Source organism: Miniopterus schreibersii, assembly GCF_964146895.1.
Source record: "Miniopterus schreibersii genome assembly, chromosome: 2".
Taxonomy (NCBI): domain Eukaryota; kingdom Metazoa; phylum Chordata; class Mammalia; order Chiroptera; family Miniopteridae; genus Miniopterus; species Miniopterus schreibersii.
The window spans coordinates 176,593,977-176,611,033 of record NC_138102.1 but is presented as its reverse complement, the minus strand read 5'-3'; the positions used below and the strand labels follow the sequence as shown (position 1 = coordinate 176,611,033).

General features: G+C 45.9%; 1 protein-coding gene across 1 annotated transcript in view; it reads right to left on the bottom strand.

Moving 5' to 3' along the window:
* Positions 1-17,057, bottom strand: part of RFX4 (regulatory factor X4) — a 119,864-nt gene that overhangs the window by 86,929 nt on the left and 15,878 nt on the right. Inside the window, exon 2 of the mRNA XM_081128166.1 lies at positions 8,673-8,759. Within this exon, the coding sequence (XP_080984292.1) occupies positions 8,673-8,759 (87 nt within the window). The remainder of the gene's footprint in view (positions 1-8,672; positions 8,760-17,057) is intronic.

Sequence of the window (17,057 nt, the reverse complement as noted above, 5' to 3'; positions counted from 1 at the left end):
TCTGGGGCAGCCCAGTCGCTGCCCCCCTGGTTCGCGGGGCCCTTCACGCCCGCAGCGGCAGGCTACACAGCCGTGAGAAGATTAAAGCGAGCAAAGCACGAGGGTGCTCGCCGTGCTCCGCCCGGCAGGGAGCATCCCAGGCTCGTCGCTGAGGGACAAGAGCAAGTCACAATGTGTATGGGGCGCTACATTTTTTGTGTGGAAAAAAACACATCTGGATTTTGCATTTGCGTAAAGAAATAAAATACCAGAAGGATAAACCCGGGGAAAACACGCAATAAATGAGTAAAAGTGCACCCCACTCGGGAGCTGACGTGGGAAGGTGGGGTGGGGCCCAGGCTTCTCCATGAGAACCCACGGAATGTTTTGATTTCTGAACCCTGTAAATGTATTAGCTACTCAAAAATACTCTAAGTTTTAACAAATTACAGACCCAAGTGGGGAGGGAACATTTGCAGGAAGAAAGTACTCAAAGGGTTCCACCGTCCTGGAGTCCAAAGCCCGAAAGCGAATTACAGACACCTGTGCCTGGCACGGCTGTAGTGTGTCCTGCTTTTCCGACGTCCCTTTACTCAGTACACACCTGCTGTGTGCCAGGCTCTCGCATGCCAAGTGCTGGCGAAACTGCCGGTCACACGGGCTCCTTCCCTTGGGGAGTTGTGGCCACCGAGGGACTCGGGGTGCAGAGGGGCCCTGGCCGCGGGCTCCAAGCGCAGAGGAGGGGCTCCCCAGTTCTCCACAAGAGGAGAGGACAGACAGACACTCTGGGGCACAGAAAGGGCAGCAGTGCCGGCTGAGGACGGGGAGGGGCCTGGGGTTGTCTTTCGTCCCAGCTGAGCACGGCCCTGCCTCCCCCAGCCAGCAGCAGCCTTGCACCCGGCTCCCAGCCAGGACCAAACGGGCAGCATTCACCCAGCACAGGAACCCCATCTGTGAGGCCATCGTGGGCGGCTCTCTGTGGGCTCCCCTTGGGCTTCCCACTCTCAGTCACTGCCCCTGCTCCAGGAGCCCTCTGCACACCTTTCTGCGGTTGGCGGGGTGGGGTGGGGGTGGGGGTTGTCCGCTGTGCGATGGGAACGTGAAACCGTTTAACTACAGTTCCTCTTCTCCGGAACCCCCTCCTGTGAAGTTACAAGACCCCAAATTGGATAATAACCTGGGCGAGCTGAGTACAGCAAATATTCATATACGTAGTCCCGAGGTGCAATGAGATTTTAATACGATGATGAGTCACGGTAAGTGCGGCCCACTGTGACCCCACGTCTAAGCTCTCACGCCACTGGATTCCCACTCTCCCCTTCCCTGTGCTGTAAGTATCTCTCATCACCACCAGTCGGCACAGCCACGAGGAGCCCGCGGAGGGTTGGGGAGGGCAAAGGAAGAGCGACCTTCTCAATGAGGCAGGCGGGACAGGAGGACCGCGGCAGCTGTTAGGAGGTGTCAAAGAGCGGAGGGAGCGGGACACAGTCTGGACTGTCTCAGAAGAAAAGAGCCCCCTCCCACACCTCCACCCTGCACACGGAATCGGATAACCGTTAGGGGCAAAGGGGCGACCCTGGGCTCTCACCTAGGACACCGAATGCAGGATATATAAATCATAAATAAATCAAATCCGCAAGGAAACAGCGACCTGAGGGCTACAGGACGTGGGCCATCTGGGTACATTTGACTGTTCTGCTTCCCAAGTGGGGCAACAGGAATCCCAAGGAAGCCCACTGGGTCCCTGCTCTTCGGGCCCATCCTGTCACCCCAGGCCCTCCACTTCCGTCTGTCCCACTGACACAGCCCTGGATTTACAGCCCCGGCCCCTCACCAGACTAGTGGGGCCCGACGTGTCCTGCTGGCTCTAACCCGCCTGCAGACAACCTGCCCATCAACCTTCTGAAAATGCCACTTAGATTTGTCACTCCCCTTCCAAACTTCGTTCCATCAAAATGCCCCATTTCCTCCCGCTCACCGAAGCTCCCGTTAACCAATCCCCGCTAAAAGGCGCGTAACAGGAAGAGGCCTGGGTAGCAGTTCTGATTGAGCACGATTTGAACAAATAGTTTCCCTTCTCTGAGCCTCAGTTTCCTCATCTGTAACATAGCAGAGTGGGCCAAGAGGGTTTATAAATATCTCCCAGTCTTGGATACGGATTATTCTCCTTTTCCATTTCTTTTTAACCAGGATTCCCTGATGCCAATGTCCAGCTCTCACTCAGGCCAGCAGATGGAACCTTTTATGGCAGGTGGGGCTACGACCTCTCTCGAATCACCTGGGAAAGCACTGTCACCTGCTTGGCAAGTCTCAGCAATTCCAAATACCGAAATCATAGAGTGTGTTCTCTGACCAGAGTGGAAGTACAGTAGAAACCAGTAACAGAAAGATCGCTGGGAAGTAACAGAATGTTTGGAAAATAACATTCCTTAAAAGATTTCTTTAAACAAAAAACAACAACCAGGAATAACAGAAGAAATCACAATAGAAATTAGAAAATGAGTTTGAATGATAATGAAAGTATGGTATCAGAATAATTATGGGATACAGTTAAGCAGCGCTTAGAGGAAAATTCATAACTTTAAATTCCTATCTTAGAAAAGGTGGCAAGTCCATGATCTAAGTGATATCTCAAAGGCTAGAAAAAGGCAAAAATTACACTCAAAGAAAGTAGAAGGAAGGGAACGGGATAGATAAGAACAGAAATAAATAAAATAGAAAAAGGCTTAAATTGAGAACATAACAGAACCAAAAGTTAGACTCTTGAAAAGATTAATAAAATTGATCAATTCTGGCAAGACTAACCAAGAAAAACAGAGAAACATAACTGGCTAATATCAGAAATAAAAGGGGAACATCACTGTAGATGCTAAAAACATGACCAGAAGTAATAAAAGGGAAGTTTAAACAATGTCATGTAAATAAATTTGCAAATCTAAATGAAATAAATTTCTTAAAAATAACTATTAAAAGTAACAGAACAAGAAATAGAAAAAATATGAATAATCCTATTGATATTTTAAGAACGGAATCTATCATTAAAAACTTTTCCTCAAAGAAAACTCCAAACCCAGAGGGCTTTGGTGTTGAATGCTTCCTTGTAATTAAGGAGTAAATAATGCCAATATTGCACAAAGTCTTCAGAAAAAATGAAAAAGAATTCCCACCTCTTTTCTTTATGAGGTCTATATAACTGTGACCAAAACCTGACAAAGACATTGTAAGAAAGGAAAAATCATGAGTCAATAAAGTCTCATGAACATAGACACCAACATTCTTAACAAAATAACAGTCGATTGACAATAGAAATAGAATTTTAAAAATACTTCTAAGTGCAGTTTATTCTCAGCAAACCAGGGATCTGATCGTATCTACAAAAAATTCACAACAAACATCTACTCAATGGTGAGACAGTAAATGTTTTTTCCCTTTAGGTCAGGAACAAGACAAGGATGTCTACTGTCACTTCAACACATTACACTAGAGGTCCCAGCCAGTGCACTAAGGCATGGAAAAGAAATAAAGATATAAAGACAATGAAAGAAGATGGAAAACTATCATTATTCTCAGGTGACATGATTCAGTTCATAGAAAAAAATTTAAAAAGCAAACTCATAGTTAATAAGCAATTTTAGCAAAGTGGCTGGACACAAAATCATTATCTAAAAAATCAGTTGCATTTTCACATGCTAGCAACAATTTTTAAAACTCTTAAAATAATTCTTACAATAGCACTGAAAAAAAAATCAATTTCCTAGGAATTAAGCTAATGAAAGCTGTGTAAAACCTCTACACTGACACCTACAAAACACTGCTGAGAGAAACTAAAGGCCATTCAATACATGGAGGTCTAATGTCACAGACATAGATTGGATATTTGAGGTTGGTAAGATGTCAGTTCTTCCCAGGTTAACTGCAGATTCAATGTAATCTCAATGACAATCCTAGCAGGTTTTTTTGTGCATGTGAAAATTGACAAGCTGATTCTAAAATCTGTATGGAAATGTTAAGAACTTAAATTAACCAAAACAGTCTTGAAGAAGGGGTTTTATGCAACCAGATATGACAACGTATGATAAAAGTGAAATAATAAAGACTGTGGTGTTGACCCAAAACAGAGACGCACAGATGATTCAGAATAAAGGTCAGGACATAGACCCACGTGCCTATGATCTCCTGACTTACAGCCAGTGGGTAAAGGGGTTCTTTTCAACAAAAGGTGCTCTATCAGTCAAAAATAAAAAATAAAAAAGAATTATGACTCCTCCTTCACATCATAGACAAAAATTCTAGATGTACTGCTGATATAAGGATAAATGGTAAAATAATAAAACTTTTAGATAATAACATGAAAAATACCTTTATGACTTCCACAGAGGTAAAGGAAAACATTGGTAAACTAGACTGTATTAAAATTAAGAATTTCTGCTCATCTGAAGATGCCACTAAGAAGATGAAGAGGCAGACCACAAACTGAGAGAAGATGTTTGTGATACTTTTATCTGATAAACAGCTCCTATTAGGAATATAAAAGCAACTCTTACAGGTCATTAAGGAAAAGACAAACTGCAATTTTAAAAAATGGAGGAAGACTAGACCTTGGATGGTTACCACAATGCAGTATACAGATGATGTATTATAGAATTGTTCGCTTGAAACCTACATGATGTTATTGGCCGATGTCGCCCCAATAGATTTAATAAAGAAATTTAAAAATACTGACAGGCAAAAGATCTGAACAGGTAGTTCATAAAAGAAGATATCCACCAGAATGTCCAGAGCACCAATTCTTCTCAAACTCTCCCTAAAAGGGGAAGAGGAGGGGACACTTCCAAACTCATTCTATGAGGCTAGCCCTGTCCTGATACCAAGGCCAGACAAAGACACGACAAGAAAGGAAGCTAGAGATCAATATCCCTTATGAATATTGATGCAAAAATGCTCAGTGAAATACCAGCAAACAAAATTCTAGAGTGTGTTAAAAGGATTATACGCCATGACACGGTGGGATTTTTTTTATTCCCCGAATGAAAGGACAGTTCACCATACAACGATCCGTCAGTGTAATGCACCATATTGGCACAAGATCCACGTGATCTTTTCAGTTGATGCAGAGAAAGCATTTGACAAAATTCTTTCATGATAAAAACACTCAACAAAATAAGAAAAGAAGAAAAATGGCTTCAACACAGCAAAAGGCTTTATGAACAACCCACAGCAAACATCACACTGGACGATGAAAGACTGAAACTTTTCCTCTAAGGTCAGGAACAAGAAAAGGATGCTCACATTCACCACTTCTATTCAACAGGGTACTGGGAGGCCTACTTAGAGCAATTAGACAAGAAGACCACTCATGTGCACACAGGAACCTTGTCAGACCTAACAAACAAATTCAATGAAGTTGCAGGATACAAACCAACACATGAAAATCAGCTGCATTTCTCCACACTAACAATAAACAATCCAAAAAAGGAAATTAAGAAAATTCTATTTACAATAGCATGAAAAAGACTAAAATACTCAGGAGTAACCTTAGCCAGGGGAGCAAAAGACTTGCACATGAAAAACTGTAAAATGTTTCTGAAAGAAATTAAACAAGACACTAATAAAAGGAAAGACATCCTATGTTCATGGATTAGAAAACTTACTATTTTTAAGATGTCAATACTACTCAAAGTGATCTACAGATTCAGTGAAACTCCTATCAAAATCCCAATAACATTTTTTGCAGAAATAGAAAAATCCATCCTAAAATTCATATGGGAATCTCAAGGGATCCTGAACAGCCAAAACAATCTTGAAAAAGAATAACAATGTTGGAGGTCTCACATTTCCTGATTTCGAAACTCAATACAAAGCTACAGTGATCAAAATAGTTTGGTACTGGCACAAAGACAGATATAGAGACCAACAGAATAGAACAGAGAGCCCAGAAATAAACCTTTGCATATATGGTTAAATGGTTTTTGACAAGGGTGTCAGGACCATTCAATAGGGAAAGGACAGTCTTTTCAACAAGTGGTGTCAGGCAAGCTGGATATCCACATGCAAAAGAATGAGTTTGGACCCTTACCTTACACCATATACAGAAATTAACTAAAAATAAAGGCTTAAACATAAGAGATAAAACTATAAAACTCTTGGAAGAAAACACAGAGGAAAAGTTTCATGATACTGGATTTAGTAAGGATTTCTTAGACATGACACCAAAAGCACAGGCAACCAAAGAAGTATGAACTGGACTATATCAAAATTAAAAACATCTGGGCATCAAAGGCACAGTAACAGAGTAAAAGGCAACCTACGGAATGAGAGAGGATATTTGAAAATCATATATCTAATAAGAGGTTATTATGCAGAATATACAAAGAACCCTTATAGTTCAACAACAACAAAAAATAAACAATTTGGTTAAAAAACATGAGCAAAAGACTTGAACAGACATTTTTTCAAAGAAGATACATAATCAATAGGCACATGGAAAGATGCTCAATATCACTAGTCACTAGATAAATACAAATCAAAACCATGAGACTTCACTATACTCATTAGGATGGCGATTATAAAAAAAAGTATCGGCAAGGATGTGGAGGAATTGGAATTCCTGTGCATTTCTAGTGGAAATGTAAAATGGTACAGCTGCTATAGAAGACAATTTGGCAGTTACTCAAATATTAAACACAGAATTCCATATGACCCAGCAATTCCATTTCTGGGTATATACTCAGAATAACTGAAAGCAGGGACTTGAACAGATATTTGTACACCCTAGTTCATAGCAGCATTACTCACAACAGCCAGAAGGTGGAAACAACCCAAGTGCCAATCAATGGGTGAACAGATAAACCAACTGTGGTCTATACATACAATGGAATGCCATTCAAACTTAAAAAGGAAGGAAATTCTGACACATGATACAACATGGATGAACCTTGATGATATTATGCTAAGTAAAATAAGCTGGTCACAGAAGGACAAATACTGTGTGAATCCACTTCTATGAGATAGAGTGGTCAAGTTCATAGAGGCAGAAAGTATAATAGTAGTTGCCAGGGACTGGGAGGAAAGGGATGGGGAATTATTACTTAATAGGTACAGAGTTTCAGTTTGGAAAGATGGAAAAAGTTCTGTTCATAGATGGTGGTGATGGGTGCACAAGGTGAATGTACTTAATGCCAATGAACTGTGTACTTAAAATGGCTAAAAAGGTAAATTTTGTTATATATATTAACCACGATAAAGTAAAATTTAAAAAAGAATGTTCAGAGATGCTTAAGAAATAGTCAAAAACTTGAAACAACTTAAATATTGATCAACATTTAAATGGATATGTAAATTGTGGTATATGCATACAGTGAAATACTATACAGCAATGAAAAAAGAAAGAACTGCTATATAACACAGCATGCATGAATATCACAGTCATTATATTGAGTGAAAAAAGCTACATATGAAAGAATACAGAGTTTATGAGTCCATTTACATGATGTTTCAAAAACAGGCAAAATCAAACTAGACTGATAAAAGTCAGGACAGTAGTTATTGACAGGGATGGGACATGAAGGAGCCTCCCAAGCTGCTACCTCTTTTCTGGGTGGTGGTTACACAGATGGATACAAAATGTAAACAAAACAAACAAACAAAAAAGATACTCATCAAACTATTCACATGTTTTACGTACTTTATGTTCAATTTATCTCAATTTTATCAAATGAAGCAAAATAGTGATGATAGAAGGGGTTCTGGAAGGAAGCTGATCAGAATATCCAGCAAACACCCTTGGGGATTATGGAGTGGCTGTCACTGGCCCATGCTTTGAGAAAATTGAACTATGGAGATGCACTTTACCAACCAAGGGAGAAAGACACTTCTGTCCCAGCTGGAAATCACATTTATAAGCTGTCCCCCTTTTGTAGTTCTTAAGGGGCAAAAACAAGTCCCAGGTAGTTTTCTGTTCTTTTTTTTTAAATCCTCACCCAAGGATATGTTGATTGATTTTTAGAGAGAAATATCGATGTGAGAGAGAAACATCTATCAGTCCCCTCCTGTATATGCCCTGACTGGGGTTGAACCCGCAACCTAGGTATGTGCCCTGACCTGGAATCAAATCTGTGACCTTCCGGTGCACAGGACAACACTCCAACCAACTGAGCCACCCGGCCAGGGCAGTAGTCTTCTGCTCTTAATATGAAGCACCCAGAAGCCCCAGTCTGACATAACCCTGGGGACGGTGTAAACACAGCAGTTCATATCCTTCCATTTATTCTAATTCTCTCGTCCATGATCCAGGAGACATTTTTACTTTCCAACAGCAAAGACCTTCATAGCTCTAAAACAACAGTCCTGTGACACACTACCTAAAACACACACCTACAGTGACACAGAGAATGGCCTTTCCCATTTAGGGGCCACATCTGCCCAAGTTGAGCATCGCTGTAACGGGGTCTCTGGGGTCTCAGACAGTATGAATGTGTCCCAGAAAGTTTCTGCAGTGGCCTCCGTTTCCACATCCACCTAAGTGGACTCCCTGTTTCAGAGCATTACAGGGAGGGCCTGGGCACCTCAGCAATGCCCGGAGAGCCTGTGGTTGCAGGGGACTTGCCCCAGCCCTGCACTCTAGAAGCGCTGTTTCTCCCATCAGGACACTGGCGTGTCTAGACGTCCTGAAAAACTGAATTTCAAGCACTTACTTTCATCATTAGAAACATTCCCCAGAGATGTGTGGCTGGAATACCGTTTGTTTTCGCTTTCGTTGAGACATCTTTCGATCCAGCTCTCTGAAAAAAGAAAGAAAATCACAAAATTGCAGACTTGCTGCTGGTATTTGTGAAGAGGCAGGAAAACCATAAATGCATTAGATTTATTCATCGCCCGTCAATTTTCGTCTGAGAACTGCTCCAACAGGAACTGCATTTCACAAGAAGCTCTACGTGCACCACTTGCTGGGTGGTATGAAGGCAAAATGGTAACTTGAGGCCCCACTTGAGTAATTCTTGGTCAGATTCTACTAATTCTGGAGTATTCATTGCCCAGTGGTACCAACTGAGGATTATCTTTCTTTGAAAAGAAGATACATTCTTGAGAAGTGGTTTGAAAAACCAAATTTGGTCAACTGAATCCCTGGTGGTGGTTTGCAGACTTGTAAATGAGCAGCAGAACCCTCCCCCTAAACACAGATAGAGAGGAAAGCAGAGCAGCCCTGCGCTGGGGGAGTGGAGGAGGGCAGGAGCCTGCAGCTCTCCTCCCTGTGCCCAGCGAGCCCCGAACGGGCCCTTCACGCACAGGCCACGGGCCACTGCATGAGCTCTGAGAGTAGTGTAGTACTTTTATCTTTTTATTAAAATTTTTTATTGATTGAGTTGAGAGAGACAGACAGACATCGATTTGCTGGTTAGTCCACTTATTTAGGCATTCACTGGTTGCTTCTTGCATGTGCCCTGACAGAGATCAAACCCACCGCCTTGGCGTATCGGGACAGTACTCTAACCAACTGAGCTACCCGGCCAGGGCAGCTGTGCAGCACTTCTAAATCCAAAAGACTATGGTTTTTAAAATCCATCCCAAAGGCTACAGGTGTACTTTCTGTAATGTAGCATAATGCTATTCCACCCTCCAGACTATCCGCCATTCATTCATTCATTCATTCATTCATTCATTCATTCAGCAACATCAGCCAAGTGCAGGCAGCTCTCCTATAATGCTTGTTCTGAAAATAAGAGTGGGTTCCAACGCAAGTGATATGTTAGGGAACGATGCGGGCACGGAGCGTACTTTGTGTTTGCTTACGCTGGATTTCTTCTGTAAGAGTGGGCAGGTGGATGCAGAAAACTGCACATAGCTGAACGGAGCCCCACAGGGATATGCAAAATTCACACTCTCACTCCTCACGCACCTGCCGGTTACCTTAAGTGCACCACCAGCCACACCTGTCCGGACAACTGACACCACTTCCCGGTAACTCAAGCTGCAGCCCTTCCCACGCCCACTTCCAAAAGCAAACTTCAGGTCTTTTCCAACATGAAGTGTCCTATTTATTGTATTTCTGCATCTCTAAGCCATTTAACAAAACTGTGCTACCATTTTTATCAGTTTGTTTTTACTGAGTCACTGACAAAGCTTCTGAGTGTTGTGGCCCTAGCTTATTTTCCCAGCCGACTCTGTGGTTTTTACCGTGCGATTCTGCAGAGTGGCGGTGATTTTAGGAATGCGTATGGAGTGTCCAGCAGAACTGACCAGAGCGATGGCTGTGCTTTTGCGCAGTGCAGTCTCCTGTTGCCGTCTGTATAACATGGGAACCGGCACTTATTGGACCCCTATTTCAACATGCCAGACCCTTTATATATGTTCTCACTGAATTCTGACAACTCCAAAAGCAAAGGTTTTAATCTCCATTTTTCCTAGAAAGCAACTGAAGCTTAGAGAGATTAAGTAATATGATTCCTCTTAATTCAAACAGCCAAGGAAGAGATCATTAGTTAACACCTTCCTAACATATTGTAAAAAGCAGCCAGGCAGGCGAGTAAACTGGGGTGGAGGTGGGGAAGACATGCAAACTCAAACAGCAGGGAGAAACGTCAGGTGTTTGTTTTGTATTTTATGTTCCAACAAACTGCTCTTTTAAAAGCTGCTTCTAAAACTGTAGATAAGTAGGGGGAATATCCAAGGGGAGGGACAGGAACCAGCTTGCTGAGAGGAGGTGGAAATCTGCTATTTCCAAGGAAGCATTAAGCAGCAGAGAAATTCAACATATCAGCCCCTTCCTGATATCAAACGCACAGCCTAGAAACACGTGGCCTGTCATGTTTTTAGAGCCGTGATGTTGCAAGGTGGGCGTCTGTCATCACATCATATTGAAAGATGCATCGGAATACATGTCTTCAGAACTCTTTTCAGGACTCAAAATGCCTCCACTCAGGTCTAATCCCTTTGGTCCTGGCACATTTTCCCTGGTAGCAGCCACAGCTGATTTTAAACGGCATCCACTGCAATGTGCTTCTTCCTTCACTAAACCAGCCCACCAACAGCCATGTCTACTGTTCTGGGCCAGTCCCTGGCCTTGCTAGCGAGGTATTCATACCTACTTACCCTTGAGTGTGTGGGCACATCACCATACTTACCACCCCCAGCCCCTCCAGCAGAAACAGGGAACTAAGAGAAATGCTCGCTCACTCGCTCTCACCCACTTGCCTATGCCAGGATTAGGCCTGTTAAAATCGGAGCCCTTAAAAGGGCCTATTCCTGCAGGGACACCCCCCAGTGACTGGTGGGCACTCTCTGAAGAACTCTTGGCAACATTGTGGAGAGGAGCTGGACTATTACCGGTGGGTGAGAGAAGGTAACGCCCCCACAAGAGTTCAAGTCAGAACTTCCCTGATGGCTGTGCCTCTCCTCCACGCTGCTCAACCCAACACTGGAGAGATGAAGGCAAGGTTACTAGAAGGGAGAGAGGGTTGGAAGTGCCATTAAAAAAATCTCACCAAGGATCCTTTCCGCATCCCATTGCACCCACTCAGGTATCTCTGACTCCGTGGTCTATGCCTGTAGGCATTTTGCTACCCAGCTCTGCTCCCGAGATCAACACAGAATAAGCTTGGTCTCTTCTGCACATGAGAGAGATAGGAAGACAGCCATCATGTCTCCTTTTTTCTGGTCAAAGTACCCCCCGTTTCAGCTCTTTGGTAGAAGAAACTGATCCCACTTCTTTGCCACCCAATGCACTGCTTCTGGTTGTCTTCTAGCTAATCCTGTCCACCTGAACATGCAGCATCCAGCATGGACTCTCAGAGGGTGTGGAGGTTGATCTGAGCAGTGCCCAGAATGGCAGAACCATCACTTCTGTTGTTCTGGAGACCTGGAGTTCTCAGAGCATCCAAAGGCCTGCATTCCAGAGTGCGTGGGCTTGGCACCCTGCAATATCCAAATGGCCAGGGCCTTGGGTCCACAGGTGCCCTTCGACCTCTGTCATCTTCCTCCCAGGACCCTCAACAGTGGTATCTGCAACTCGTGTCCCGTGAATCAGGCTGCTCCATGATTGGAAGGCCCCTATTTAGATCATCTGAAGTAACCTTTATATACTTCAAAACTATTAACAATGGATTTGGGTCTTGCAAAGATTAAGAATCACTCAACTGGAATGACATTTATATTGAACTTTTAATAGCACACTGTGTTCATCTGTCTTATTTATTTATGATTATGTGATTTAATAATAAAGGCCACCACATACTGAGCCCGTGGACCAGGCATTAGGCAAATGCATTACATCACCATTGTACTTAATCCTCAGAACAACCCTATGAGGCAGGTGCTATTAATATGTGCGTTTTAGAGATGAGAAAACTAAGGCTCAGAAAGATCAGGTGACTTGTCCACAGTCACCCCGCTAGCAAGAGGCAGGACCAGCATTCAAACTCAGGTCCTAACCACCATGCTCTCTCCCTGCACGAACAGAGCTCTCCTCCCATGTCCCATACAGTCTCCAGAACACAGTGCCAATATGGCAGCATTGGTCACAGTCGGCCTTGCGTTAGAATTTTTGCTAAAACTCCCACATATGACAACTTTTGCTAAATTCGTTTATGTATTTCTTTGTCAGCTTTTGTTACACGTAGCAGGCTCTTCAGTTTAGAACTGAAACAGCTGTAGAATGGAGCCCATTTCATTCTATTTCTTTTGACTCTCCCCTAGTGCCTGGTATCAAGTTTTTCTCAGAGTCTGGCCCCAATAAATGTTACATTACTGCCACACGTGATATCAAAGAACGCACAGCATATAGATAGATATGTCCACATATCTATAGGACGTCCTAATCATTTTCTTTTTTACCACATAGGCATGAAAAAGTACAAGTCAAAGGCAACTGTCTAAATCAGGGGTGGGGAACATCTGGCCAGAGAAATCATTTGGTCTGGCCCTGCCAAGGCAACTGCAGAAGGGACTCGAAATTCAATAACTCTAGGAGCTTTTCTCATAGCTAATTTTTAAGCTGATAATTTTGTATGGCCCGTGAATTATGTTATAAATATCCAAATGGCCCCTGAAAAAAGATTCCCTACCCCTGGCTTAAATAAAACAAGCAAAATTTGACAAGCATATATTTTGTGCCTTTTAGATATAAGAAGCTGTAGCAAAGAGAAGCTGTGAGTGATGTAGACATGAATAAGTGGGTTCTGCCCTCAAGAAAGTAAGGCAGATGCTGCTCTCCAGGCTCATGAGTGCACAGACTCTGGTTTTTGTTCACTACCTTGTACCCCATGGCCAGCCCTGGGCCTGCCCCCATAGATGTTGCAGAATAAATGTGTTATTGAATGCATTACTTTTTTCAAAAAACATTAAGTTCCTACTGTGTGACAGGTACTACCCAAGGTATTTTCACATATGTAGTTTAAATTACACCTCAGAACAATGTTATGTGGTATGTTTTAATATCTCTCTTTATAGAGGTGAAAACTGAGGCTTGAAGCAAAAGTCCTAACACAAGGCAGACTGTGCTGGATTCTATAATACAGGCACTGTGTTGGATGTAGGAGGAGAGCTCAGTTCATACTTGGATAACCTCCTGCTACCAGTTGCCTCATTCTGGATCCATAAAAATCATCTGACCTTTTCACAAGGATCAAGCTTGCTCTAAGGGCCCCACAAGATTTACTGATGGCTATGAGTGTGGGCTCCTGGGCTGCAAAGCATCCCTGTGCCTGACTCTCCGGGATCACAGGCAGGAAGCAGGATGCTGATGATACCTGGTTGGTTTTCACTTTGCAGAGAGTTCCACCCACACTCCTCGGAAGCAGATCTTCCTGTCTCCCCACTTTGGATCGAAGATGTGGAAACCTGAACTTGGAGTGACTTTCTCAAGTTCATATAATGAGGTTGAACAGAGCCATACAGGGTTATTGGGTTTTGCAGGCGGCTTGGTTCCCTTTGCAGCAGCAGCAAAAACCAACCAGGAAGCAGCTGCAGCAGGGTCATGGCACGTCCAAGGCAGTCCGAGGCCCAGCAGGGCTTCACGTGTATGTATGGGTCTGGCGGGAGGAGCCGGCTAAGATGGTTCCCCAAGGGCAGGTAATCCTTGAAGTTCACAGAACCCAGTGACACACAGAACCTGATCCCAGCTTCACAGCCCACCTCATGAGGTGGAAACTCATCCCACTTCGCAGATAAGGAAACTGGGTTTAGAACATGGCAGTGGCTTGGCCAAGGTCAGGCAGAAGGATTAAACTCATAATTCAAACCCAGGTCTTCGGTCTCCAAAGCCTATGCTACTGCTTCTTGCTGCCTCATATCGAGCACAGGCCAGTTGTTCTCTTAGATTATCCATCCATCCATCCATCCATTCCATCCATCCATCTTGCAAATGATGATTGAGTACCTTCAGTGTAAAGTTCCAACAGAAGAGACGGACAAATGCTATTTAACCGGAAGCCTCATTCTGGATCCATAAAAATCATCTGACCTTTTCACAAGGATCAAGCTTGCTCTAAGGGCCCCACAAGATTTACTGATGGCTATGAGTGTGGGCTCATAGCAAGGTATCTCTGGTGGACTCAGGTCTCAGGACCTGAAAATATCTTATATGCTTGTGTGTTCTTTATTATTTATTGTCCCCATCTTAAAAATGTGAGTTCTAACAACCTTGTCTATCCTGTTCAGTGCTTAGTTCCCCAAGAGCCGGGAACAGTGACAGGCGCAGAGCTGGGGTGATGGTTTGAAGTAAAGTAGGGCGAAGGAACAGAGAGCAGGAGACAGGGGATCCCCCTGCCCCAGGATGGCCTCTGAGAAAAAACAGCACTGGGGAACAGTGCAGTGAGGGAGCAAGGCCTTCAAAGGTTTGGAGAGCGGGGACCACAAAGGCCCCGAGGAGGGATCATGCGTGACCAGTTAAGGAGTGGCAAGAAGGCCCGGTGGCTGATGTGGAGTGACCGAGGGGGCGGCGGTGCAGATGAAAGAGACAGAGGCAGGCCGGGAAGATGTGGGCTTTGGAGTTAGAACAATTGGAGTTAGAACAATTGGACTTCAAATCCCAGCCCTGCCGCCTACCAGCTATGTAACATCGGGATGGTTCTGAACCTTCCTGAAGCCCTACCTCCCGGGTTCTCTGAAGATTAAAATAACACAGGGGGAGCCCTTGGCGCTTGGCTCTGTGGGCCATGGAAAGGCGAGGAAAGCGTGGCTATCCTCCAGGGCTCACCGCCCTGCCCAGCTCTCACTGCGCACCGTCCCCACACCGGCTGCCCCCTTCCCATGCTTCGCCTCTACTCCTCCCAGCGGCAGAGCCCCGGACTGACGACTCGGGTCTGAGGGAAGGGGACAGCCTCAGAGCAGCCGGGCGCAGCCCCCAGCTAGCTGGCGGCCCAGCTGGGGCAGGTCTGCCTGCCTCCAACGCTGGTTTGCACTCCTGGCACCCTGCTCAGGAGCCGGCAGGTGACAGGGGGACATCTGTTACTACAAGAAGGTGCTGTGGGGACACAGAGAAGGGGGCTTCCGGCTCGGCCCGGCCGCCTCACACCGGGTGGCATTTCAGCTGGACCTTAAAGAATTCCGCATCTGCCGGAGCAAGGAGGAAAGAAGGGCGTTTTGGACGAGGGGGCCGTCGTCAGGGACAAAGGCACAAAGTGGGTCCTGGGAAAGGTGAAGAGTTCGCTGACCCGTGGCCCACGGAGCGGTGGGCCACAGGTGGGGCGGCGGCCCGGGAGAGGTCAGCGGGCTGCGAGGCCCCGCGCCAGGCCAGCGCCTGCAGGGCGGGAGCAGCGGGAGTCTAAGGGCTTTTCAAGCCGAGGGGAGCAGCTGGCGAGAACAGGGAGCCCCTGGCTTATGCAACACCTGAAGACGACGCTGCCTGACTTAGAAAGTGTCGCCCGGTTTTAATAGGAGGCATTAGCGTTAGTCACACTCGTTCTATCAACAGTCTCTCCGGGCCATGCCCGGGCCGATCTTAGGAACCTACGGCTTGAGAAATGCTATGTAAGAGAGTTGACATGCCCCACACACAGCTACCAAGGGAGGGCCAGGCCCCAGGCCCCTCTCCCCCCTCCCCCACCCCGCCCCGCCCGCCCGGGGCCCTGGTCATTACCAGTGGGGCCACCCCAAGGTGGCCAGCTCCTGTCTCCCCCCGCTCCAAGGGGTGCTCTCCTCCTGCTCATTCTCTGAGCCCCTTCTCCTCTCTCCCCAGGGCGTGACACACGGGACACACAGGCTCGGGTGGAAAGTCTGGGCCCTGGCGGTGGGCAGCTGGGGCCTCTCCTGGGGAGAACCCAGGTCAGTGGGTTGCCATGGTGACACCACAGGCCCTGCCCCAGAGGCCACTGGGTTCCAGGAAGGGGCCCCTGCTCTGCCTCCCAGGGGCAGCCCCACCCTGCCCGTTTCCTTTCCTCCCCTCGCCCATCAGATATGGGCTGGGCACCGACTCTTTGCCAGGCTCTGAGGATCTGGTGATGGGCGTGGCAGCCAAGGCCCTGCTCTCAGGGAGCTTAGATTCTGTGGTGCAGACAGAGACAAACAAGCAAGATGACTTCAGAATGAAGGACGTGAAGCCATGGCACGGGACAGGCGGGGATGGGGTGGTGTTTCAGGTGACAGGGACACTGACGACCTCTCGGGGCAGACGATGTCAGAGCAAGTACCGAGGCCTGAGGTGGGAGCAGGCCTGGAGTGCGTGAGGAGGAGAGGGAGGGGGACAGGGAGGGGCGAGAAGTTGGAAATGAGGCGGGAAGCTGGGAAGGGCCCTGTTTGTGGGGATTGCTGGCCATAGTGAGAACTTCGCGTTTATTCCAGGTGTGCCAAGACGCTATCGAAGGGCTTTAAACAGGTGATGGGAACTCCATCGGCTCAGGAAGGGTAGCCTCCTGGGGCATTTACAGCCATTCGTCCCACTATTTGTCTATCAACTATTCACGGAGTCCCACATGCCAGGCCCTGGGCTACACACACAGCAGCGGCGAACAAGAGGGCGCAGTTTCTGTCTTCACGGGAGGTTAGAGTTTACTGTGGAGTCAGCTAATGCATGGTACACGCAGGTGTCACTGCCCGGGGCGCTACAGGAGAGAGGAAAAGTACCCTTGTCGGTTTGCCGCCTCTTA